Source organism: Canis aureus, chromosome 27 (assembly GCF_053574225.1).
Source record: "Canis aureus isolate CA01 chromosome 27, VMU_Caureus_v.1.0, whole genome shotgun sequence".
Classification (NCBI taxonomy): domain Eukaryota; kingdom Metazoa; phylum Chordata; class Mammalia; order Carnivora; family Canidae; genus Canis; species Canis aureus.
In genome coordinates this window covers 13,267,950-13,292,955 of record NC_135637.1, presented here as the reverse complement: position 1 = coordinate 13,292,955, position 25,006 = coordinate 13,267,950, and the positions used below count along the sequence as shown (strand labels likewise).

Below are 25,006 nucleotides of genomic sequence, written 5' to 3'. Positions count from 1 at the left end.
CCAGGATCACGCCCTGGGCTGATGGCGGCGCCAAACTGCTGAGCCACCCAGGGGTCCCTAGAAAACTATATCTTGAATGTCTGGCTCTGAGAAGAAGCTCATGCTGGAACTATTCCAGGAAGCACAGAGAAAGCTTAGTCCTGCTCCCCATCCCCTTTCAGGGCTGACTCCAGCCTGTTCTTTCTGCCTTCCCTGAGGTCTCCAGAGAGCGCAAAGGAGAAGGAACCACAAGACTCTGCTGAACTCCAAGTACAAACTTTATTTCTATTACAAGTATGTTAATAATAATAATAATAATAATAATAATAATGGTAGTAGTAGTAGTAAAATAAAAAGAGGGGATGGGGGCTCTGATACTTGGCTTTCAGAGCAAGCCATGGAGCTTAGGCCTCAGTCCTGATCTGGGCAGAGCTCAGTGTGGCCCTCGTGGCAACAGGGAGCCCCCAGCCTTCTCCATCAGAAGACAGTAAAGACAAAGGAGCTGTGCTCCCCACCAGAAACAGGAGGCAGTTATGCCAAATGCCAAAGAAGCACATTAAAACAAAGCCACTAGTGCACTCACCTCTAGCTCAACTCATTTCCAAAGCCTTTTCCTAACATATATTGCAACTGGCCTGAACACTGTACCAGAGTGCCTCCATACATATTAGAGGCCCAAATTCTAGACTGGGGAGGGGCAGTACACAGGAGAGGTTACCTAAAAGTTCCCAAATTGAGGCCCCAGCAGGGAAGAGAATCACTACACTGGTGAGTACCAGGTTTCCAGAATTCTCTCTCCTCTTTCCACCAGGACTTCACAGCACCAAGAAGCAGTGGTAATAGTATGTCAAAAGATGGAACCCTGGTGGGCTGAGAGGTCATAACTTATATTTCTGTGCAGCCAAAAGGCAGCAGCTAAAGATGAAACATTTCTCAACAGCCTCCCTGCTAACCCTCCCCCCGAACCCTCAAACTCCCACAATCTCAAAAGACACAAAATGGCCATAACCTAGAAAAAGTTAAAATCTGTAAAACCTCCCCTGCCCATAGAGCCCAAGAGGTGGGGCCTGAACCACACAAGTGCTGCTCTGCAGAGAAGATGAAACCACTGTGCAGGTTCTCTGCAACGCCATTACTCCTCCTCTTCTTCCTCCTCTGCATCTCCAGCTCCCTGTTGCTTGGGGGGTTTTGCCTATTAAACAAGAGAACAAATGAAGTAGAAAGGAGGAAGTGTAAAGCAGCCCTCCTTCTTTAGAACCCTAGAAATGTCAAACTTCTATGAAAACCTCATCCACTGCTCAATGCCCACCTCTTCTGACTCCAAGAACCATGCCAGCCCCACTCATTTCTGAGTCCTCATTGAGCATTACTGGCTGGATCCCCAATTACCTTTGCAGTTCTTTTTTTTTTTTTTTTTTTTACCTTTGCAGTTCTGTTGCGGTAGTTGGCTGTTGTGGAGGTGACCCGTGAGTTCCTGCCACCTTCATTCCTACCACTGAAATAAAAGAGAAGGATTGGAAACTAGTTCCTAAGATGTCTCTGAATAAAAGTCAGAAACAGCCAGAACCAGACAATAGCAACTTTCCACCAGCAGACAAAATGAACAATGAAAAACCCACAGAAAGCAAAAGAACATATTGGAATCAGGTCACAATACAAGCAAAGTCCATATTCTGTTCTCCGGAGCTACTCCCAAGTACCACTCCTGGGTTACTGATTCTTACCTTACTCCGTATCTCCCTGAGGGCGCACGGGGGAAGGAGGGTACAAGGTTTTCTGGGTAGAGATTTCGTCCCGGATGAATCACTGGAACATGTCCGGTGACCATGGCCGCATTATGGCTGTTTCGATTGCGTCCCCGGCTATCCTGGCTGTCTAAGTTGTTGAGCTTCAGTATGCGAGGAGGGCTAGGCTGGCACCCAGGTCTGGGGCCTGATGTGGATGTTGACAGTCGGTTATAAGTAGCTGTCATATTATTAATGGGTCTGCTGGGGGGAAGAGGGTAGGTGGGCCCTTTAGCTGTTTCCTGCTTGATATCATCCATGTAACCAGAAGATAGGTCTCCTGAGAAGAGAAAAAAGAAAGCACCAGCTTTTGGGAAAAGCCTGCTCTTGCTATTGGTGCTGGATTTGGGGCAGGAATAATAGGATTCTGGGTAGAAGACAATTGCCTTACTGTTGAAACACACATCTCCAGGACAAGATTAGGAACACTTTGTTCACGCTTACTACCTGAGTCCTCAAATACAGTCTCCTGAGTATTCAACAATGGTGTGCCAGCAAATCTCGAAAAATGATTTTCAATTGGCTTTGTAGTGGTTTGGTTTCAAAAACAGCTTAATTGCCACCTCATGAGGTTTGTAAATAATGTTACTAATAAATTTGAGTACCCTAAACCTAGTTCAACTAGAAGCAGGAACCCAGGGCAGACATAGTGAAGTGTGAAAATTATCTCCAAGTTATCCACTAACTGCACAGATAAGAGACCTGCATCTGAATAAGCACTGAGAAGCATATCTTGTGGCTGTCCCCAAAGCCATTACCCTATAAATACACTTAAGGAAGCTCAGTCTAGGGACGCCTGGGTGGCTCAGCGGTTTAGCGCCTGCCTTTAGGCCAGGGCGTGATCCTGGAGTCCCAGGATCGAGTCCCACATCGGGCTCCCTGCATTGAGCCTTCTTCTCCCTCTGTGTCTCTGTCTCTGTCTGTCTCTCTCATGAATAAATAAAATCTTTTAAGAAAAAAAAAAGCTCAGTCTAACATGGGACCACAATTAGCCTCAAAAGAGTCCCCAATGTGATCCTACTGTGCCTAGTAATTCAGAATTCAGGTAACCCCCATGTTAAAGTAGCAGTTGAGAAGTGGTAAGCAGGCCTGAGCCAGCAGCAGACCTGTGGCCTTGGCTCAGCCCTGGCTAATACCCTGGTGTCTGACACGCCTCTTGGGCAGGTCTGGTGAGGTCTCTGGAGGCTGGAAATCCTGTCTAGGAATCCCCTCTGTCACATGGTTGTTTGCTGTGGCTGGGCGTTGGTCACACTGGTCCTAACAAGAAAAACCAGAATTAGTTCCTCAAGATTGAATCATTCCTATGATAACTGAGAGGGAGCAGCAAGAGGAAAGGAAGGAAGAACAGGCTGGGTAAACACATCTTAGTGGGGAAGGGAGGAGACAGACATGACTTTGACAACCACTGTGAGGAAGGGCCTGCGACTAAGAAGAAACACATATGGAATGGCACAATCATTCCCATTAGCACCTAAGGCACTGAAAGAAGCACTCTGACTCTGCCAGGATGAAGGGAAGGCTGGCCTTAAGAACCTGGAAAAGCATGTCAATACTTTGATCATAGAATATTTGCATGGTTACTTATTTCATAGTCTCCCCTCAGAGACAACAAGCAGTTACTGGGTCTACTGCTTGATCCAAAAGGAGAAATCCTTCTTACAGAAATGAAATGTGTGATGTTCTATCAAGAGCTATATAGGGTCAACTATTGAAATAACCCCGAACATACCTCCAGTATCAGCTCCTCATAACAAACAAGAAAATGTAGGCAGAAAATGTATTTTTTAGCAACAGATTGGAATCCTACACTACAAAGGTGAAAAAGAGCTTCAGACTGTCCAGTCTAACTCCTTCACTGATAGATCTCTCCAGTGAGAGGACAGGACCTATCTAAGGTCAAACATAAAGGTAAAGCCAGAACCAGACCTCCAGGTCTCCTGGAATGCCACCACAAATGCCACCACAACAGGAAGAATTTGCTTGGTCAAAAATAAAATGTTTATTAGTGACCTCAGGGAAACTCATCAAAATCCTTTTGGCACAGGGCATCTGGGTGGCTCAGTTGGTTAAAGCACTCGACTCTTATTTTAGCTCAGGTCATGATCTCAGGGTCATAAGATCCAGCCCTGCATCTGGCTCCACTGAGGGTGAAGCCTGCTTAAGATTCTCTCTCTGCCCCTCCTCTCCTGCCTCCCCCATGTGCTCTTCTACCCTCTAAAAAAATAAATAAATAAAAAGTAAATCCTTTTGCCAGGTCCTGGATGTCTGCTTAAATGGAGTCCTGTCTACTCGGTTCCTCACTTAATGACATTATGGTTTTAGTTGACAGAGATAAAGTCTGAAAGCCTAAGGTAGTGTACACCTCAGATAGTTCACAGAACAGGGCAAAAGCCAGGTCAGGTATGCATGCAACTTAAAAGCTAAAGAAATATTCTCACTTCTGAAAATTTTAGGTTCATTTGAAGGATCTGCATGGAGTGAAATGGACAGGTCCTCTAGGGATTCTTACCTGGTGATGGAACAGCACCTCCTCCTCCAGCTGTACTCCACAGAATTCACATGGAATGATGATACTATCCTTCACAGGGGGTGAACTGCTCAGGCCCATCAAAGAGTCTAACTGATTATTCGCAGCCTGTTGCAAAAACTTCTGGAAGATGACATCAGGGTCCTCCACCCCTCTGGGGGAAGTGCTGCCCATATTGAGTGAAGGTAAGGCACAGGAAGGATTACAGCTTGTCTGTCTCAAAAAAAAAAAAAAAAAAAAAAAAAAAAAAAAAAAAAAAAAACCCATGTTAAAAAAAAAAAGCAGGCATTAAGGAAAACACTACATTCCTAAAACACAGTCTAAAAGTCACAAAATGTCAATAATGCTTAATATTGGAGAGACTTAAAAAGGGTTAGTGCAAATGAAGATGGAACATTACTTTTATTTTAAACATTTTTGTGCTGTTTTAAAGTTTTTTTTACTATGTTCATGTGATTATTTTTTTTCTTTTAAAAAGTAATCCTACACCCAATGTGGGATGAAACTTATAACCCTGAGATCAAGAGTCACATGCTCTACCAACTAAGCCTGACAGGAGCCCTGTAATGATTCTTTTTAAACTGAGAAGAGTCAAGATTCTTCCCACAGTCATAAAGAGGCTGTTACGACTATAATGGGTTTTCTTATGCTACTCTCCCAAAACAAAAAGTAGACATATTCAAATACTGTAATTATTCCACTTATGGGGGGAATCTATGTTCCACCTAGAGCACAGGAAGTACTTAATAGTTACAGAAATGCTGGACGAGAGAGAGCAAAAGTGTTGAGGTAAAGAGTGGTTCCCTCCACCAGGTAATCCTCAAACACAAAGGTTATTCTCTAATCATTCCTAAATGGCTCAAGAACTTTTCAATCATTCAAAAAGCATGTGACAGCCTTTCATACACCAGGTATTGAGAGATTCCGTAGCTAGGAAAACACAGAACCTTCTCGAGGAACTCAGCAATTGGTGCAGATCAACAGGTAATCAGGACACCACACCATGACAGGCTAAAAGAGAAGTGGGCATACTTTCAAGAAGGACACAGGTGGGACCTCTGACCTTGACTTCAGAACATCCCTCAGGATGGTTTCCTAAAAGTCATGTCAGAACCAAGTCTACAAGTAAAGGGTCTGTGTTGTTGGGTGTATTGAGGAAGCAGGAGTAGGAAGCAGGATGGCCACACATCTTGCAGGCAGAAAAAAGAAGGCGCAAAAAAGATTCTTAACCTTTCCAGGGAACTACAAAGATTTCAGTATACCTCCAATAAATCAAAATTGTGACATGAAATGACACCAGATTAAGATGGCCAGTAGAAATGTATACTAGCCACCACAGTATGAGAGCAACCAGGCCTGCTAAAATGAACATTATTAGGCAGCCCGGGTGGCTCAGCGGTTTAGCACCGCCTTTGGCCCAGGGCATGATCCTGGGGTCCTGAGATCGAGTCCCATGTCAGGCTCCCTGCATGGAGCCTGCTTCTCCCTCTGCCTGTGCGTCTCTCTCTCTCTCTCTCTCTCTCTGTGTGTCTCTCACGAATAAATAAATAAAATCTTAAAAACATAAAAATAAAATGAACATTATTTTTCCAAAAGAGAACAAAAGCTAAGGTCTCCTAACCTTAGGTCAGTTACACCATGGTAAGAAACACAGTTGCTACTCCTGCCACAGGTATATTAAATTAGTTTGCTCAAGATCTCATGTGGCCTACAACACCAACTATGGCCTGCACACATTCCTCAAATAACTCACAACACACCTGATGGTCAATCAGCAGTTCCTCTGGGTAGAGCTCCTCACAAAATTCACAAGGCAACATGGTCCGGTCAGCTGCACCTAAGTATCAGGCCACACAGTCAGACTCAATGACAAAAATGAACTTGATTCAACTTTTTATCCCCCGTGTGAAGTTATATATATAAATTTGACTTCTGAGGTGCCTGAGTGGCTCAGTCAGTGTCTGCCTTGGGCTTGGGTCATAATCCCAGGGTCCTAGAATCAAGCCCCTGTCAGGCTCTCTGCTTGGCAGGAGCCTGCTTCTCCCTCTCCCTCTGCCTCCTGCTCCCCCTACTTGTGCTGTCTCTCTGTCAAATAAATTAAATCTTTAAAAAAAAAAAAAAGTTTGACTTCCTATGACATTTCTTAGATGTAGCAATTTGTGAGGCTGTAAATCCTCCCAGAGGAACCATCTAAAAGACAAATCCTAGGGGGAAAAAGGTCCAGCATGAAAAAGGAGATTTACTTGCCACAATTTCCTGAATAAGAGTAAAGTAGTTGCTTACCCACTACTCTAATTAAGGAAGAATGTAAATGTGTACAAACCATAGGCACTAATCTAAAAGCTTCTGTGTATTATCTTTATCCTCAAGGAAAACTTAAAAGGAGATCCTACATTACCCTCATTTTATAGATCAAGAAGTTGAGGCTCACTTAGGACTGGTACACAGAAATCCTAAAAAAAAAAAATCTTTCCCAGTACAAAATACAAAAAAAGATGCTCAATAAAAGTAATTTTATGAGTAAATAAATAAGAGTAGTTTTAAACCCAGGACTCCCCAAACACAACAGCATTAATAAGACTGCTGAATAACTGGAGGGTAAACAGGGATGTCTGGGTGGCTCAGTGGTTGAGCGTCTACTTTTCACTCAGTTCATGATCTTGGGGTCCTGGGATTGAGTCCTGCATCAGGCTCCCCATGGGGAGCATGCTTCTCCCTCTGCTGAGTCTCTGCCTCCCTTTCTGTGTCTCTCTCATGAATAAATGAAATCTTCAAACAAACAAAAAACAAACTAGAAAGTAAACAATGAGAAGAGTTAAGAAAACTTGCCTGCCTAGGTCTTCAATCTGGGTAGAAGAAAAAATGTTTACCAACAGTTGCTAGCATTTGGCCTTTGCCCAGATGAGTCTAGAATCGATATTTGCTTTTACATAATTTTATACTTATAATGTTTAAAAGCCCAAGCCAATCAAAACTTCAATTAAAATTATCCTAGGGGGTACCTGAGTCATGCATGATCTCAGGGTCATGATATGGAGCCCCATGTCAGGCTCAACACTCAGCAGAGTCTGCTTAAGATTTTCTCTCTCTCTCTCTGCCCTCTCCTCCCTCCTTGCACTGTCTTAAATCTTTTAAAAATAAATAAAATATTAAAACAATTCACTCAATAGTATCCCTAGGCACCTGCCAGAAGCATATATAAATACTCTCATAACACATAAGAAAGTTTAATGTTATTTTATTTTATTTAGTTTTTATTTATGATAGTCACAGAGAGAGAGAGAGAGAGGCAGAGACATAGGCAGAGGGAGAAGCTCCATGCACCAGGAGCCTGATGTGGGATTCGATCCCAGGTCTCCAGGATCACGCCCTGGGCCAAAGGCAGGCGCCAAACCGCCGCGCCACCCAGAGATCCCAAGTTTAATGTTAAAACACACACATAAGGGGGAATCCCTGGGTGGCTCAGTGGTTTAGCACCTGCCTTTGGCCCAGGGTGTGATCCTGGAGACCCGGGATTGAGTCCCATGTCGGGCTCCCTGCATGGAGCCTGCTTCTCCCCTCTGCCTGTGTCTCTGCCTCTCTATGTCTATCATGAATAAAAAATATATATACATTCTTAAAACACACACACACACACACACAGGGGGCACCTGGGTGGCTCAGTCCATTTCATGTCTGACTCATGATTTTGCCTCACATCATGACCTCATGGGTCATGGGATCAAGCCCTGTGCTAGGCTCTGCACTCAACACAGAGTCTGCTTGGAAGTATCTCGCTCTTTCTCTGCCCCTCCCACTTGTATGCTCTCTAAAATAAAAAAAAAATTAATTAAAAAAAAAAAAAAAACCATACACATGCAGGAGGCAGTAAGCCACCATGACTGTCATCAGAAACAACATAGAGCAAAAGAGACTTTAGATACATTTTAGAACCATACTGAAAAATATTTAAAATGTTTAAAGAGATGTTTAAAAACGAAGTGGAATATGACTACCCCAGATATAAAAGTGTTTTGGGTTGTTTCTTTTTTTAAGATTTGAGAGAGAAAGTGCATATGTACACACATGAGTAGGAGCAGAGGGAGAGAATCTTTAAGCAGACTCTCCACTGAGCGCATGGAGCCCATCATTTAAAACATGATGAGGCAAATTGAAGAAAAAAAGAATCAAACAGAACTCAAATAGAATAGGGATGCCCGGGTGGCTCAGTGGTTGAGTGTCTACCTTCAGCTCAGGGCATGATCCTGGGGTCCTGGGATCAAGTCGCACATCAGGCTCCCCACAGGAAGCCTGCTTCTCCCTCTGCCTATGTCTCTGCCTCTGTGTCTCTCATGAATAAATAAATTAAAAACCTTAGAAAAAAACCTCAAATACAATAAATGAAAACCATATAATCACTGAAATGGAAACCTCAACGGACATATTGAACAACAGATTAGAAAGCAAACATTTAAGGAATGCCAGGGTTGCTCAGTTGGTTAAGTGTCTGCCTTCAGCTGAGGTCATGATCTTAGGGTCCTGGGATCAAGCCCCACATAGGGCTCACTACTCTGTGGGAAGCCTGCTTCTCCCTCTCCCTCTGCCTGCTTCTCCCCCTGCTTGTGCTGTCAAATACATAAATAAAATCTTAAAAAAAAAAAGACATTTATAATTACCCAGAATGTACCACAGAAGACAAACAAAAAATTTAAGAAACATGGGAGATAGAGTAAAATCTAAAACATGTAGGGGCGCCTGGCTTACTCGGTTAAGCATTAGACTTTTGATTTGGGTTCAGGTCATGATCTCAGGATCATGAGATCAAGCCCTGTGTCAGGCTCAGTGCTCAGTGGGGAGCCTGCTTGAGATTCTCTCTACCTCTCCCTGTGCTCCCCCACCCCTTCCCTCTTGCATTTGCCTGCATGCTCTCTCCCCTCTCAAATAAATAAAATCTCTAAAAAACAAAGAAAAAGACTACGAAGAATAGAAGACAAGCAAAATAACCAAAGAAATAACATATCACAATTTTCCATGTAGATGAAAAATACTAAATTTACTAATCAGGAAGGCGAGCAAATCCCAAGAAATTTAAAGCCAGAGAAATCATCAGGAAACTGCAGAACCTCAAAGACAAAAAGATCTTAAAATCAGTCAGACAGAAAAGACAAAGTACCTATAGAGAAATAACACTAACAGATGATTTCTCTATAGCCAACAAGAGAAGCCAAGAAATAGAATATCTTCAAAGAACTCAGGAAATATAATTGGCAATCTAGAACTGTGTGACAGAGAAGATAGAGAATTTATAATCCAGACACTTTCAACAGAATTTCCAAAGAATGTATCTTAAGAAGAAATTTATCCTAGAAGGAAGTTCTGAGAAATAAGGAAGAAAGGGTGAGCAAAGAAAATGGTTAACATATAATAAACAAATACAATGAGTATATAAAACAAGAAATGACTGTATCTGGGGAACCTGGGTGGCTTAGGCAGTTAAGCATTTGCCTTCAGCCCAGGTCATGATCTCAGGGTCCTGGGATCGAGCCCCACATCAGGCTTCCTGCTTAGCAGGGAGTCTGCTTCTCTCTCTCTCTCTCTCTCTCTCCTTCTGTCCCTACCCATCACTCGTTCTCTCTCTCAAATAAATAAAACCTTAAAAAAGAAAAAAATGTCTGTATCATGGTATTAAAAAGAAAACGAGAACACTAACAATACGTCAGTAGTTTTTAAGTTATAAAGGGATGATCCTAATTCTAAGGGTATTGTATTAATTGGGTTAAGTGTGACAAGGTTGATTTCAATCTTTGTTAAAGTAAATAAACATGTTGAAATTTACAGGGCAACGATCACAAGAACAGAGAATATAAATTCTAAACTAGGGACACCTGGGTGGCTAAGAGGTTGAGCATCTGCCTTTGGCATCCTGGAATTGAGTCCCTCATTGGGCTCCCCGCAGGGAGCCTGCTTCTCCCTCTGCCTAGGTCTCTGACTCTTTCTGTGTGTCTCATGAATAAATCCATTAAAATAAATTCCAAACTAGCAGAGAAGAAAAATGGAATGAAACAAACAAACAAAAGTCAATAAAACAATCTAAGGTATGATCAAGAAAGAAGAAAATAAAGACTGAACCCAGTCTTCACCTGTCACTACTATGCTACTGCATTTTACTTTCTTTAGCATCATAAAAGTCAAGCCTGAAAGGTTGATAAGGGGACTCACATTAAAAGATGATGCTCAGATTTTGGAAAATGCTTTTCTTTGGACTAGTGCATTTTCCTAAGAGAAAGCAGCAGCAACTATTAGGTAAAAAAACAGATCTAAGGTAATAAAGGGGAGAACCTGAATACCAACATCCCATAAAGAGTTGCCAAACTTAGAAATGGTTAAGAATCCAAAGCCAAACATTACATTGGCAAGCCCTGTTCTACTCCCCAAGATGCAGAAAGTCTAATAAAACCAGCTTTTAAACAATCTCATATTACATATTCACATCCTTTGATGTACAAAGAATATAGGCTACCTGTTAGCTACTGGAGGTGGTAACCTCTGGGGAGAACCAGGAGACTTATCAGTGGGTGAGAAGGAGACTTATGCTTCCTTTTACACTTTTACAATCTTAAATCTTTAAAATAATTTTACTTTTTTCTTTAACAGATCTATTGGGATATAATTTTCATACCATGTAATTCACCTATTTAATTCATACACAATCATTTTTATTATAGATGCAAATCGTTTTTAAATATCCTCTACTCAAGGGGATGGAAAGTGCAGCTCAGGGAATATAATTAATAACACTGTAATACATTTATTGTGGTAAGCATTTCATAATGTATGGAATGGTTGCATCATTATGTTGTACACTTGAAACTAATTTCTCAACTACACTTCAATTAAAACAAATAAACAAATGGGCACCTGGGTGGCTCAGTAGTTGAAAATTTGTAATCCCAGAGTCCTGGATCCAGTCCCACATCAGGCTCCCTGCAGGGAGCCTGCTTCTCCCTATGTCTCTGCCTCTCTCTGTCTCTCATGAATAAATAAATAAGATCTTTTAAAAAATAAAAAATAAACACGATGTGAAGAATTATACTACCCAGGATCACTCTCTGAGCCAAAGGCAGGTGCTCAACCACTGAGCCACCCAGGCATCCCTACCCTATTATTTTTGGAATTATTATTCACATAGTGGTATGAAGAAAACTTATAGCTGACAGCTGCTTAAGTTTAGGTCCCCAAACCCTCTTAACAACTCCAACACTTAATATATGTATGACATGCATCCCTCAAATATACTGTTCTCCAAACAAAAGACTCAAAGGGGTGGTTCACTGAACACAATCCAACTTTTACTCTTAAAAACTTAGTTTTAATCCATGAGTCCAATAGTCCAATAATACTAAAAAAATAATAATAATAAAAAAACCAAAACCAAAACACCAAGCCACAATTGTTTTTATCTATTGCTTTTTTTAGTAATTCCTATACCCAACATTGAGGCTCAAACTCTTGACCCCAAGATCAAGAGTCACAGAGACTAAGCCAGCCAGGCACTCCAGAATTCTTTTTAAATGAGAGCAGGGAGGGGAGCAAAGTTCTTTATAGAATAACTAATGTAGGGTATCCCTGGGTGGCTCAGTGGTTTGGCACCTGCCTTTGGCCCAGGGTGCGATCCTGGAGCCCCGGGATCAAGTCCCACGTCACGTCAGGCTCCCGGCATGGAGCCTGCCCCCCGCCCCCCCTCTCTCTGTGTCTATCATAAATAAAAATAAATAATCTTAAAAAAAATAATAACCTGTAGAACAAAGGATAAAAACAGGGATCCCTGGGTGGCGCAGCTGTTTGGCGCCTGCCTTTGGCCCAGGGTGCGATCCTGGAGACCCGGGATCGAATCCCACGTCGGGCTTCCAGTGCATGGAGCCTGCTTCTCCCTCTGCCTGTGTCTCTGCCTCTCTCTCTCTCTCTCTGTGTGTGACTATCATAAATTAAAAAAAAAAAAAAAAATTAAAATAAAAGAAAAAGAAAAAAAAAAAACAGAAAAATCACCAATGTACAATCACCAGTTATATCTAACTCAAGCAAGAAACAGTAGTGAATACAAAAAACTGCTAAATAAAAGATTCCATAAATGTCTCATTCCCTCACAACCTCAAAATAACATCTGCACCTAGTTATTATAAAAGGAAAAACTACTCATATAATGGAGGTATTTAATAGATCTCATTTTAATAAGATAAAGTGAAATCCTGAGAAGGACACAGCATCGCCAATGTGGGAATTCTGCCAAAAGTGCATGACTTGAGTCTAACCAAGGGAAAACAATCAGACAAATCCAAGTTGAGAAAGAAATATTCTGCAAAACAACTATTCTAGACTCTTCAAAAAGTATCCATATACTACAAGAAAAAAAGGGTGGTGGTGGAGGGGCCTAAATTAACCTTAAAAAAACTAAATACAATGTGTAATCTTGGATTTTGTAAATAAAATAAGCTCCAAATGATATATTATGTTTAAGTAGGGAACTTTTGTTAAATTTCCTAAGAGTAATTAATATGCATATTGTGTTTACATAGAATACCCTTGTTCTTTTTTAAAAAATATTTTATTAATTTATTCACAAGAGATAGAGACATAGATACAGGCAGAGGGAGAAGCGGGCTCCCTGTGGGGAGCCTGATGTGGGACTCGATCCCAGGACCCCAGGATCACACCCTGAGCCAAAGGCAGATGCTCAACTACTGAGCCACCCAGGCGCCGAGAATACCCTTGTTCTTAAGATAAATGCTAAAGTAAGAATAAAATGTTATGCCTGCAATTTATTCTCAAATGGTTCAGGGATAGACATAAAAATATATAAGTGGAAAATACTAAAATTGGCAAATATAAATAAGGAGTATATGGACATTCACTGTACTATTTTTTTTACCGTCAGTGCTTTTTTTTTTTGTATTTTTGATTACTTTTTTCATTTAAATTCAATTAACATATAATGTATTATTAGCTTCAGAGGTAGAGTTCAGTGATTCACCAGTCTTATATAATACCCAGTGTTCATCACATCATGTGCCCTCCTTATGTCCATCACCCATCCCCCCAACCCACTCCCCCCTAAGCACCCCCCAGTTTTCTATGATTAAAAGTCTTCTAAGGTTTTTTAATAATAAAAAGTTGGGAAAAAGCAAAAAAAAAAAAAAGGCAAATCTTATCTCATGAAAAATTCTTGATTTTCTACAAATTATATAGATATGAGTTAAAAAACCTGTAGAGACAGGGGCTAGTGCAGAATAAACAAACCTACCCTTCATGTCATTCAGAGCACTGGAACCTTCAAAGGACTGCTCTGCACCACATACAGCCCTCCAGAAGTCCTGCTCTGCCACACTGCGGGCCTGCCCTTCATTTTGCAGACTTAGGGCCAACATGAAGTCCAAGTTTGCACTGTCTTCACCACCCTCTTTTGAGGCTTGTCGGGTTCTATTCTTTTCCTGTCTTTCTTGTTCTTCCACTGGAAGAAAAAAAAAATAATAACCAGTATTCAAGATATAGTAGTGGGATGCCTGGGTGGTGCAGTTAAGCATCTTTTTTTTTTTTTTAAGATTTTATTTATTTATTCATGAGAGACACACAGAGAAGCAGAGACACAGGCAGAGGGAAAAGTAGGTTCCATACAGGAAGCTCGATGTGGGATTCGATCCCGAGACTTTGGGGATCACACCCTGAGCCAAAGGCAGATGCTCAACCGCTGAGCCACCCAGGCATCCCAAGCATCTGACTCTTGATTTCGGCTCAGATCCTCATCTCAGGGTCATGAGACTGAGCCCTGCGTTCAGGCTCTGCACTCAGTGTGGAGTCTGCTTGAGATTTCTCTCTCTCCCCCTCTGCCTGTCCCATTCACTCGCATTCACGTTCTAAAATAAATAAACCTTAAAAAAAAAAAAAATAGAGATGTTGCTACCTTACTCAAGTCCATGCCTAGCAAATATCCAAGGTTTAAAGGCATCTGTGCAGGAATAAAATAGGCCTAGTCTTCCTGTTCTCACAGGGCTCCAAATATTAATTCTGCTGTGATAAAAGGTTCATTATTCTAGTTTTTATTAATACCCAAAATTATTGAGCTATATGAGACAAGCACTGTGCTACTAAACATTTTTCATAGATTTCTACACTATAACAGAATGGTGTGAAGCATGAAGTCTGACTGCCTGAATTCAATTCCCAGCTATACCACTTATCTACCCTCAGAAGAATGCCTGTGAAGACTAAATCATTTGATATATATAAAGCCCTTTACAAATGCCTGAAGCATATGCTGGGTATACTCAGTAAATATTAGCTATTAACAGGACTGTCACTGTCATCGTCATCATCCATGCTAGCTATAATCCAATAGCAAAAAGGTTCTATTATTTCCAATCTAGAGTAAAGTTAGGTATTCTTTCTAATGTTATCCAACCACAGTCAGGTTTCTACAATTAAGATCTATTTGCCCCCAAAACTGTTATCATTTGCCAAGATTTTGATACCATTCGTTTTCTAATCCAAACACAACTCACATAGATTATTCTGAATTGGAAACTGGGCTGTCATGTTCCTTTGGTTGGTAGTCCTACTATGGAAAAGGTCTGATTCAAAGGCTCTCATGGGTCTTCGGGGAATCCTCATAGGTGGGTCCAGAGCCTCAATTTGCCTGAGGAGCTGGGATGCAATCCAGATTCCATCTTGACCCCAGGACTCATCATATGCATTAGGAGGCACGGCAACCTCATCTTTCTTTTCCTCCCCAAATCTCCCACAAACTTCAGGATGAGTTTTCAGATCTTTCACCAGGACATTGCGCCCACAACTGCCACAAAGCTCCGTCCGGGCACCACAGTAATCTTCATGGTCCTTCAATTTGAGAACAGAAAGTTCCAAATCACAGTGCTGGCAAAGGGCAAGCCGTAGAGGACATTCAGTCTCCTGCAACACAGTAATGAGGCAGTTAGTATGCCAATCCAAAAGAAGCTATGTTTTAATGCAGAGAAAAGAAAGTAAAAAATATTTCTTTAATATTCTCTTCCAACCCTAGCTTTGTCTGCCATGCCTTCTTCCTATGCATTTAAGAGTCACAGCTTCCCTCTTGGTCTCTGTCACCAGGATCTACAGAGAGAAATTCTTTTTTTTTTTTTTTTTTTTTTTTAAGATTTAATTTATTTATTCTTGAGAGACAGAGAGAGAGAGAGAGAGACAGGCAGAGACACAGGAAGAGGAAGGAGCAGGCTCCATGCAAGGAGCCTGACGTGGGACTCGATCCTGGGACTCCAGGTTCATACCCTGGGCTGAAGGCAGGCGCTAAACCGCTGAGCCACCCGAGCTGCCCAACAGAGAGAAATTCTTAGAAGGAATCTACTCAGCCACCCTATCATCATTTTGTGCACACATTACAAAGTAACCCAAAACTAGCCAGAAAAGCCCAAGAGCAAATAGCAGAAGCACAGCAATTCAGGTATGTTTGTCAAAGCTCTACCAGCCCAATTTCCCTTTACTACTCCTATCTGTTTTAAGCATCTAGTAATGAAGAAAAGAGGCTGTCCTTTAGAAAGACACAGATTTTTCTAATCTGCACATTTGTATATAGCACTGGCTTTAAAATGATCAAATAAACCATGAATTACCAGTGAAGATGACCCAAAGAATGTAAATACTCAGCAGATGAAGGACAGAACTTTTTTTACAAAACTGATTTTGAAATTGTAATTAAAACATCAAAAAATTAAAAAGACATAAAGGCATATGTTACCCTGATAGGCACATTCCAAACTTGAGAACTTAAACTCAGAACTTCAGTGTAACATCATTTCAAAAGTTTAGGTATTTTACAACCACTGTGCCAAAGAGCAAACATTTCTTTTCATACAAACTAAACCCAAGTCCTATTCTAAATGCTACTTTAAACATTTTTAGCATTGTTTTGTGCATGCATGAAATACCTCTTGTAAAAAGCACAAGAAAATGATTAAAGAAGGCCTAGGAACAGGAATAGAAGAGAGACAATTTTTACATATACACTTCTGCAACTTTAAAATTATGTACCAGGGATCCCTGGGTGGCGCAGCAGTTTAGCGCCTGCCTTCAGCCCAGGGCATGATCCTGGAGTCCCAGGATTGAGTCCCACATCAGGCTCCTTGCATGGAGGCTGCTTCTCCCTCTGCCTGTCTGCCTGTCTCTCTCTCCCCCTCTATCATGAATAAATAAAATCTTTAAAAAATAATACATAGGGACACCTGGGTGGCTCAGTGGTTTAGTGCCTGCCTTTGGCCCAGGGTGTGATCTTGGGAGTCCCAAGGTCAAGTCCCACATCGTGCTCCCTGCATGGAGCCTGCTTCTTCCTCTGCCTGTGTTTCTGCCTCTCTCTGTGTGTGTCTCTCATGAATAAATAAATAAAATTAAATAAATAAATAAATAAATAAATAAAATTATATACCATGTAGCTGTAACACTAATTCAGAAAGGTCTTTTTTGGGAAAAAAAAAAAGAATTAGAAAAATGCCACTGATTTAAAGCTATTCGACAGCCAAAAAAAAAAAAAAGGAAAAAAAAAAGAGTTACTCAACAGCCAAGAGCAAAAATTGCTGGCACATACCAGATAATACAGTATCTTGTTAACAGTCCTAAAAAGTGCTAGTAACTCATCAAAACACCAAATAAAGTTTTTTTTTTTTTTTTTTTGAGAATTAAAAAGCTCTTTAATCTCTGGTCTACAACCATCTTGGTTTAATTTGCAGTAATGTTAGGATATACTTTGTGCTTGTACCTTTATAATAATTGATGTATTATAATGTTACTCCTCAAAATAGTTGGAGGGGAGAAGATGGAAGCCAGGACAATTGTCTGGAGGTTGTTTTATGCAGCAAGTAAAAATTAGAGCCAGAGAAATACTCATTACTGTTAATGTGACATCATAACCCCCCTTTGTTGGTGAAGCCTAGTAAAACATAGGTTGAATACTCAGAAAAAATAATAAGAGTGCCAAAGTATTTCTAAGATGTTTAAATATGTGCTGTGGAATTAGGAATGGTTATTGTTTTCTTCTTATATTTTTCAATTTTTCTACAATGAATATGAATTATTTTTTTATATTATAAATTATCTTTTTAGGTACATAAAATGAAATGCACAATTTTAAGTGCTTACCTTGATCAATTTTTACATATACACACTGTGTGACCAACTAAATAGTTGGGATTCTTTTTTTAACTGGTGAATTAATATGCTCGTTCACAAAAACTATGTTCACTTAACTATGGCCAGTTTTATCTCAATTAGGGACTAAATGATACTGTTCTCACCAAATACAGTCTTAGAAACTTCTTTGGGTGTAAACACCATGTTAGGGGATCCCTGGGTGGCTCAGCGGTTTGGCGCCTGCCTTTGGCCCAGGGTGTGATCCTGGAGCCCCAGGATCGAGTCCCGCATCGGGCTCCCGGCATGGAGCCTGCTTCTCCCTCTGCCTGTTTCTCTGCTTCTCTTTCTCTCTGTGTGTCTATCATGAATAAATAAAATCTTTTAAAAAAATAAAATAAAATAAAAATAAACACCATGTTACCCGAACGATTAAGGAAGTCAAAAGGAAATTACAAGATATTAGGCAAGCTCCGTGTTAAAGAGATTATACTACACTGGCAAGTCCAGGCTTGGTTTAGCACTCACTGAGGTTGCCAATAGCTAAAACCCAACAGAAACGACAGACTCAGTTCCAAAGAGAAAGGCTCTGAGGCCTGAGCATGTGGCGCAATAGCCATATAGCTGAATCTGACAGCAAAAAGTCAAAGCCTTAAATAGGCTTTAAGAGACAATGTTCGTGGAGCTGATAGAGAAATAAGACTCAATCAGATTATTGCTCTGCATGTGGTTCAGTAATACTGGCCCATGGTGACTCATGCTCTTCATGGTACAAGGAAACTAACCTCATGCTTCTTTAACTGCCTCTTCTCCAACTTCTTATTACATTTGCAGGTCACCTATGGTAAGAAGTGACAATCAGTAAACTGGCTTTGTGACAACATGACCACTTGCTATCGCAAAATAGCAAGTATAATATTTATGAACATTTGAGTACTTGGTAGTTCACCTGACAATGTTCTGTAGCCATGTGACTCTCCATGTCAGATTTAGGAAATGGTTCCTTGCAGACAGGACACATACCAATGTTCCTTTGACAGTGGATCTCATGGATGGTAAAATTAAACACAGGAATCTCTTTTTTGCTACAGAAACAGATCAAAGGGAAAGGCAAGCATTACTGACTAAACTATGCACAGTGGTATTACATGAAAATCAGGCCAGACTAAAAAATGTTTAAATATTAAGAGAGTGGTGAGGCGCCTGGGTGGCTCAGTTTGTTAAGTGTCTGCCTTCAGCTCAGATCACGATTCCAGGACCCTGGGATTGAGCCCTATATATCAGGCTTCCTGCTAGGCAGGGAGACTGATACTCCCTCTCCCTCTGTCTGCTGCTACCCCTGCTTGCACGCTCTCTGTCAAATAAATTAAATCTTTATTTATAAATAAAAAATGGCTACGTTAAGGGATCCCTGGGTGGCGCAGCGGTTTAGCGCCTGCCTTTGGCCCAGGGCGCGATCCTGGAGACCCGGGATCGAGTCCCACGTCGGGCTCCCGGTGCATGGAGCCTGCTTCTCCCTCTGCCTGTGTCTCTGCCTCTCTCTCTCTCTCTCTCTCTCTCACTGTGTGCCTATCATAAATAAATAAAAAAAAAATAATAAAAAAAAATGGCTACGTTAAATGTACACCAACAAAATGAAAGTAGAGCTGTATCATGATTATACATCATACATGCACAAATGCCACAAAAAGCTGTCTAATAATTACTGCTTAGGGTGCTGAGATTCATAATTTTTACAATAATTTTCTTTTAACAGTAAGAATCAAGAAAATAGGTCTATAATTTTTATTTTACAGGGCTATTCAAAATAACTTATTGACACAGAAACGTTCTATATCCCCAAGGCTACTAAAATTTTAGTATTAGACCAAAAAATATTGAGGACCACATAATCATAACATAAAGCAACAAGAATCAAATGTAGCTATTAGGGTATGACCTTTAGGGTATGAGTATTTACTAGGATACATTTTCACCTCTTGGGAAACTTTGAAAGAGATATTTGCAACAATTACATGTAACATTCGTCTGCTGGTTTTATTTTCTTTTTAAACTTAGCAGCCAAGATAGTCCCATAAAACATTCCAACCAGACAAAATACCAATATACTTGCTTCCTATCTACCAATAAAATCAAGATGTTTTAAATGAGATGACAGCACACAATTCTGTACCTAGATAAAACTGCTAAAAGCCCCAAGGAGGAACTAGAAAGTTAAAGATGAAATTTCATTTTAGATAGAAATGACTGAAAGGCAAGCCAAAGCTTCCAGAAAAATTCTCAGTAGCCTTCTAAATGCTAAACACAACGAGCCAGAAATCAGTTCTTGAATACATGCAAAAATAAAAAGTTGAAGTTTGGGTGGGGGAGGGTATTGTTTTTAGTAATCTCTATAACCCACACTGGGCTTGATTTGAACTCACTGAGCCAGCCATGCACACCTATAAGTTGAAGCCTTCTAACACTGAAGCTCCTGTTCCCCAGAACCACACTCTACCCCAACAGAAGAGAGAGAACTTCCAAGAACATCTTCAATCATAACAAACTATTTTTACTGGCCCAGTGGATATAATGGCCGCTCATTATTTTAACTTAAGAAAAAAAATTTTTTTTTAAGTAGGCTTCATGCCCAATGTAGGGCTTGAACTCACAACCCTGAGATCAAGAGTTGCATACTCTACTGACTGAGCCAGCCAGGTGCCTCTAAACTTTTTAAATGTATTATTTTATTTTTAGTAAATTCTATGCCCAACTCAATCAGGCTGGCACCCTGGCAGGTCACATTTTGAAGATTACCTTAACTTTTCTTAGGGAACAATAGAAATATGGCTCTAAAAACAAAAATTTTAAACCTGGAATTTAAACATGGTTTCTTAGATGGGAAGTTTGTGCTGGCTTAGTCACCCTTCTGTGCTAATCTTTTTCCTTTAAATAAATTGCTGTGGCTTTGAATAACCCTGTTTTCATTAGCTTTCCATTAACTTATTTTTTTTAACCCCCTTAGCATAGTTATTTATGTTGTCCCAGCCTTGAGATTCCTTCAAATTGAACCGATAAGAGTATTTTAACTGATGTCACTGCCAATATGTCTTTCTTACACAATCACAATGTTTTCTTGTGATTATTTCCATCAGTGATTATTCTGTATCAGTAACAGTACATATAAAACACAAAGCTAAAATGGTTTTTAAATTGGCAGAAAGTTGGAGCACCTGGGTGGGTGGCTCAGTTCCATCAGAGGCTGCCTTTGGCTTGGGTCATGATTCCAGAGTCTTGGAATCAAGCCCCATGTTGGGCTCCCTGCTCAGTGGGGAGCCTGCTTCTCCCTTTCCCCTCTGTTCGTGCTCTCTCCCCCAAATAAATAAAATCTTAAAAAAAAAAAAAAAAAAAAATGGGGGCAGCCAGGTGGCTCAGTGGTTTAGTGCTGCCTTCAGCCCAGGGCCTGATCCTGGAGACCTGGATCAAGTCCCAAGTCGGACTCCCTGCATGGAACCTGTTTCTCCCTCTGCCTGTGTCTCTGTCTCTCTCTCTGTGTCTCTCATGAATAAATAAATAAAATCTTAAAAAAAGGGGGGGGGGGGCAAAAAGTGATAGTGGCATAATAGGAAAAAAATACCCTACAAGGCAGGATACTCTCTTAGAAAAAAAATCTTAATTCTGTTCAGGGAAAGAATATAGCAACCAGCAGTTGCTCTGATTACATACTAATTCTGCTGAAAGACTGAGCAAAAAAAAAAAAAAAAAAGACAATAAAAAATAAAAATTGTTATCTGGCTTGAATTTTATACCAATCTGAGTCAAATTATTTTCCTTCTTCAACATCTCTTCTCTTCTACCACAATTTGGTAAGTTAAACATAGTACATAAACACAGTTCCGTTTTGCTTTCTTCTTTAGCTTTCTGTAAGAGCACTTACATATCATTAAAATACCAGAGTCTTAGGAAATTATTAACTACACTCCTAAGTTTCATTTCAGCTAGAAAGAGTTGCCCTTTCTTGTCACTCACGTGGGTTAAACACACCAAAATAGGAAGCTTAACATCTAAGACTACACTCAGTCTTCACAAACAATTCTGGAATCATGAAGTGATAATGATTAAGCTGGACTGCCAGAAGACTTTCACTTTTTTTTTTTTTTTTTTTAATTTAAAGCAGTGGACCATTACTGAAGCAAAATGTTTTTATAAAACAGCTGAGTGGCTCCGGTTGAACTACTCTCACTGCTAGATGTAGAGCCTACGTCACTAAACTTGCTCCCAATCATCTCCAAGAGAGCCACACAGGGAAATCTTTGTAACACATTTTGGAAAAAACTCATCTAATCCAAACATTGTATATTTTTTGTATTTTTTTAAAAAAATGTATGATGAGGGGTGCCTGGCTGGCTCAGTTGGTAGAGCATGGGACTTTTGATCTCAGGGTTGTGAGTTCAAGCCCCATTCTGCACATGGTGCCTACTTAAAAAAAAAAAATTTAAGAATAAAAAATAAATTAAAAAAAATTAAAATGTATTTTTTCAGAGAGACAAAAAAAAATCCATTTATACATTAGGAAAGTGAGGCTCAGGCAGCCCTGGTGGCTTAGAGGTTTAGCACCACCTTCAGCCCAGGGTGTGATCCTGGAGACCTCCTTGCATTGGAGCCTGCTTCTCCCTCTGCCTGTGTCTCTGCCTCTCTCTGTCTCTCATGAAAAAAGAATAGAGAAAGTAGAGAAAAGAAAAGAAAAGAAAAGAAAAGAAAAGAAAAGAAAAAAGAGAAACTGAGGCTCTAAAACAGTGGGATGACTGTCCAAGTCATTAACTAAAGGTAGGTACCAGAGTTCCAGACTGCCAGCTCCACCTCATCACTCTACTCATTTCTCTATGCTACCTGAACCTACCATTTTATTACATTACTAAAATAGTTATATGAAATTGTGAAAAAGGCTTTAGTCCCATATTATTTCCACATGATATATGGTTCCAATTTTAACCTACCAATAAATAAACCAATCCTTAACAGAAACTAGTTTGTTCTCATTCCAACATTTCTTAGATTTAATTTCTCACCAATTGTCACACAGTTGAGTGTCCTGGTCATCTAAAAATTCAGCCATCTTTAGTTCTTCCTGAAAACTACAAAGGAAGAAGTGTAAACTTTCAATTACATTTCTGCTTTTAGGATGACATGCAGAACATAAAAACAAAAAACAAGTACACAGAAAATGTTACCAAACTAGTACATTAAATCAGTTTAATACCCAGTACACTTAGATTTTACTTTGTTTTCATTTTAAAATGACTTGCAAAAGCACAAAAAAATCCTGTATAATCACCCAATACATCATAAATAACCACAGTAAAATGATCAAATGCAGGAAACTAACACTAATACAATGTTAATAACTAATCTATAAATCATATTCATGAATCATCTAATTCACTTTCTCTGATTCAAGACCTAAACCAAGGTCACATATCACATATAGTTATTCCTCCTTAATCTTTTTCTCTCTCCTTAATCTTTGATTTAGGATACTTCCTCAGTTTTTCTTCATCTTTCAAAATCTTAAGTGTAGAATGTCCTTCAGTTTAAGTGTTCAACGTCTTCTCATGATGAATACATTTTTTGGCAAGAATACCACAGAACTGATGTTGTGCTCATCTCAGTGCATTATATCAGAAAGCACATGATGTCAACAGTTTTATTATTACAGATGATGTTAACTTTGATCCTTAGTTGAGAGTGTCTGCCAGGTCTGTGCACTGTAAAGTTTTTCCTTCGTTTTAAACAAGATGTCAGTTGCAGAGTAAAATGCCGGCCATTTTGTTACCACTATTTACTTTAGGTTACTCTTTTCCATGACACAAAAATGGTCTTAAATACTGCCCCAAAAGGGCTCTTTGATGGTTTTGACATTGCCGAATGAACTCACTTTTCAAAGCACATACTCATTCAACAGGTCGACTGAGACCCTGTGTGCCACACTGGCACTAAGAATACTTCATAAATTAAAGAAATATAGTGTCTAACAGATTAATGACAGAGCAAAATAAGCAAATTAATAGATAATACCTCACTGTGAGTATTTTGATGGAAAAGTACAGACAAATGGAGATGAAGGGAATCTACTTTAGATAAGGGCGATGAGAGAATGTTGTGGGAAGATGACATTTAAACTAAGACCTGAAGTGCAAAGAGGAAGAAAAGAGGATTGGAGTGGGGGGAAAACCAAATCCCTTAGAGGGCCTAAAATGTAATGAAAGAGAAAGTAAAGGTACATCTGGAAAAGCATAATGAAAAAGGTGAGTGATTCAAGAAGGCCTAATCATGCAGTGCAGAAAAGATAACGGATTATAGTCCAAGCGCAATGGTAAACAACGGAAAGCTTTTAAATTAGGGAGTTACATGACTCAAGATAACCGCTCCCGTACGAAATGTAAACTAAGGGGAAGGAAGTAGCGACCTATGAAATTAAATCACGTTCCCCAAACGGAGAAACCCAGATCCTTTTCTCAGGGCCGTCTGCTTCTAGGTGTGCTCTAGAAACTAAACCAAGTCGAGAGCCTCGGATGAGGGCAGTGCCCTCTGGCGGCAGGGGGGCTGGGAGTGGGCCCCTCGAGGGTCGAGCTGGGTGGATCCGCCACGCTGCAGTAACGGGGTTTTAACCTTTCTGGGCCTCGAATTCTTCAGGCAGACAACCGACAATACTTCAAAGGGCCGCTGTACGGAGCAAGCGAGCGAGCGCAAGGACGTGCCCTGGTGCTGCAAGACTTCACCCTTAGAAGGAGCCCCTCTGAGGGATCCGGGGCGCCGCTGCCCCCTCGGGTCCCGGCGCAGACGGCAGTTTCCAACCGCCACCCCCCCGCCGGGGAGTTCGGCGATGGGGGTGGTGGTGCGGAGAGGGCACCAGCTTCGCAATTAGCAGCAGTCTGGCTGCTAAGCGCTTTGCACGGACCCTCTCCTCCAGACCGCAACCCTACGAGGTGAAAGCCATTATTATCCCATTCTGGAGAGGCAGTTAGGCGCCTCACAGCTGGTCGGAGTGGGGACTCGAACACCGGTCCGTGGCCTGAGCCCTCACTGGGCCGGCACGACACCCCCCCGCCCCCTACACCGCAAGCCGGCGGCTTGCGGCCCTGCCCTGCCGGGGGCGCGGTGCCCACAGCGGCGCTCCGGACGACGCCCACTTCCCCGACACCCTGGCCAAGGCTGCGAAGGGGCGGCGCCGCCCGGGGCTGCCGAGGCTCGGGTTCCCTGAGGAGAAAGTGTGGCCTCCCCGGTGGCCTGAGGAGACGCCGCGGCGTGGCCGTCTTTCTCCCGGCGGCTGCGACCCCCCGGGGCCCACAGCCCCCTCGCCCACACACCCCGCCCTCGGGATGCCGGCCTCCTCCCGAGCCCGAAGCCGCAGCGGGGGTCCCCGGGCGCGGGTCGCGGCCACACTCACCCGGGACGATAGCAAGGACTTGCAGCCGACCCCGCTAGCCGCACACACAGAGACTCCTCACGCAGCCCCCGCGCCGAACAACGGCCCCCCAGAGCCGCCTCCCCACTTCCGACCGTCGAGGAGGAGCGCGCCCATTGGCCAGGGGCGACC

At 41.3% G+C, this 25,006-nt stretch overlaps 1 protein-coding gene across 2 annotated transcripts; it reads right to left on the bottom strand.

Moving 5' to 3' along the window:
* Positions 1-239: 239 nt before the first annotated feature.
* TRAFD1 (TRAF-type zinc finger domain containing 1) lies at positions 240-25,006 on the bottom strand. Of its 2 annotated transcripts, XM_077875680.1 has the most exons (12): positions 24,857-25,006; positions 22,479-22,544; positions 18,380-18,515; positions 18,216-18,269; positions 14,823-15,228; positions 13,568-13,774; positions 6,051-6,127; positions 4,273-4,503; positions 2,900-3,020; positions 1,704-2,043; positions 1,402-1,474; positions 240-1,171 (listed from the first exon to the last, which is right to left on the bottom strand). In XM_077875680.1, exons 2-12 carry the CDS (start codon positions 22,523-22,525, stop codon positions 1,112-1,114), a joined length of 1,752 nt encoding a protein of 583 aa, XP_077731806.1. In that variant the 5' UTR covers positions 22,526-22,544; positions 24,857-25,006; the 3' UTR covers positions 240-1,111. The 2 variants fall into 2 exon arrangements, with proteins under 2 accessions (XP_077731806.1, XP_077731807.1); XM_077875681.1 differs by lacking the exon at positions 13,568-13,774.

Excerpts from the sequence above, each read along its gene's own strand:
- TRAFD1 (XM_077875680.1), bottom strand. The coding sequence starts at position 22,525 with ATGGCTGAATTTTTAGATGACCAGGACACTCAACTGTGTGACAATTG. Across the intron at positions 15,229-18,215 it reads GGCAGTTAAAGAAGCATGAG|GAGACTGAATGTCCTCTACG; the intron begins GTTAGTTTCCTT and ends ACTGTGTTGCAG. Across the intron at positions 2,044-2,899 it reads GAGGCGTGTCAGACACCAGG|GAGACCTATCTTCTGGTTAC; the intron begins GTATTAGCCAGG and ends TTCTCTTCTCAG.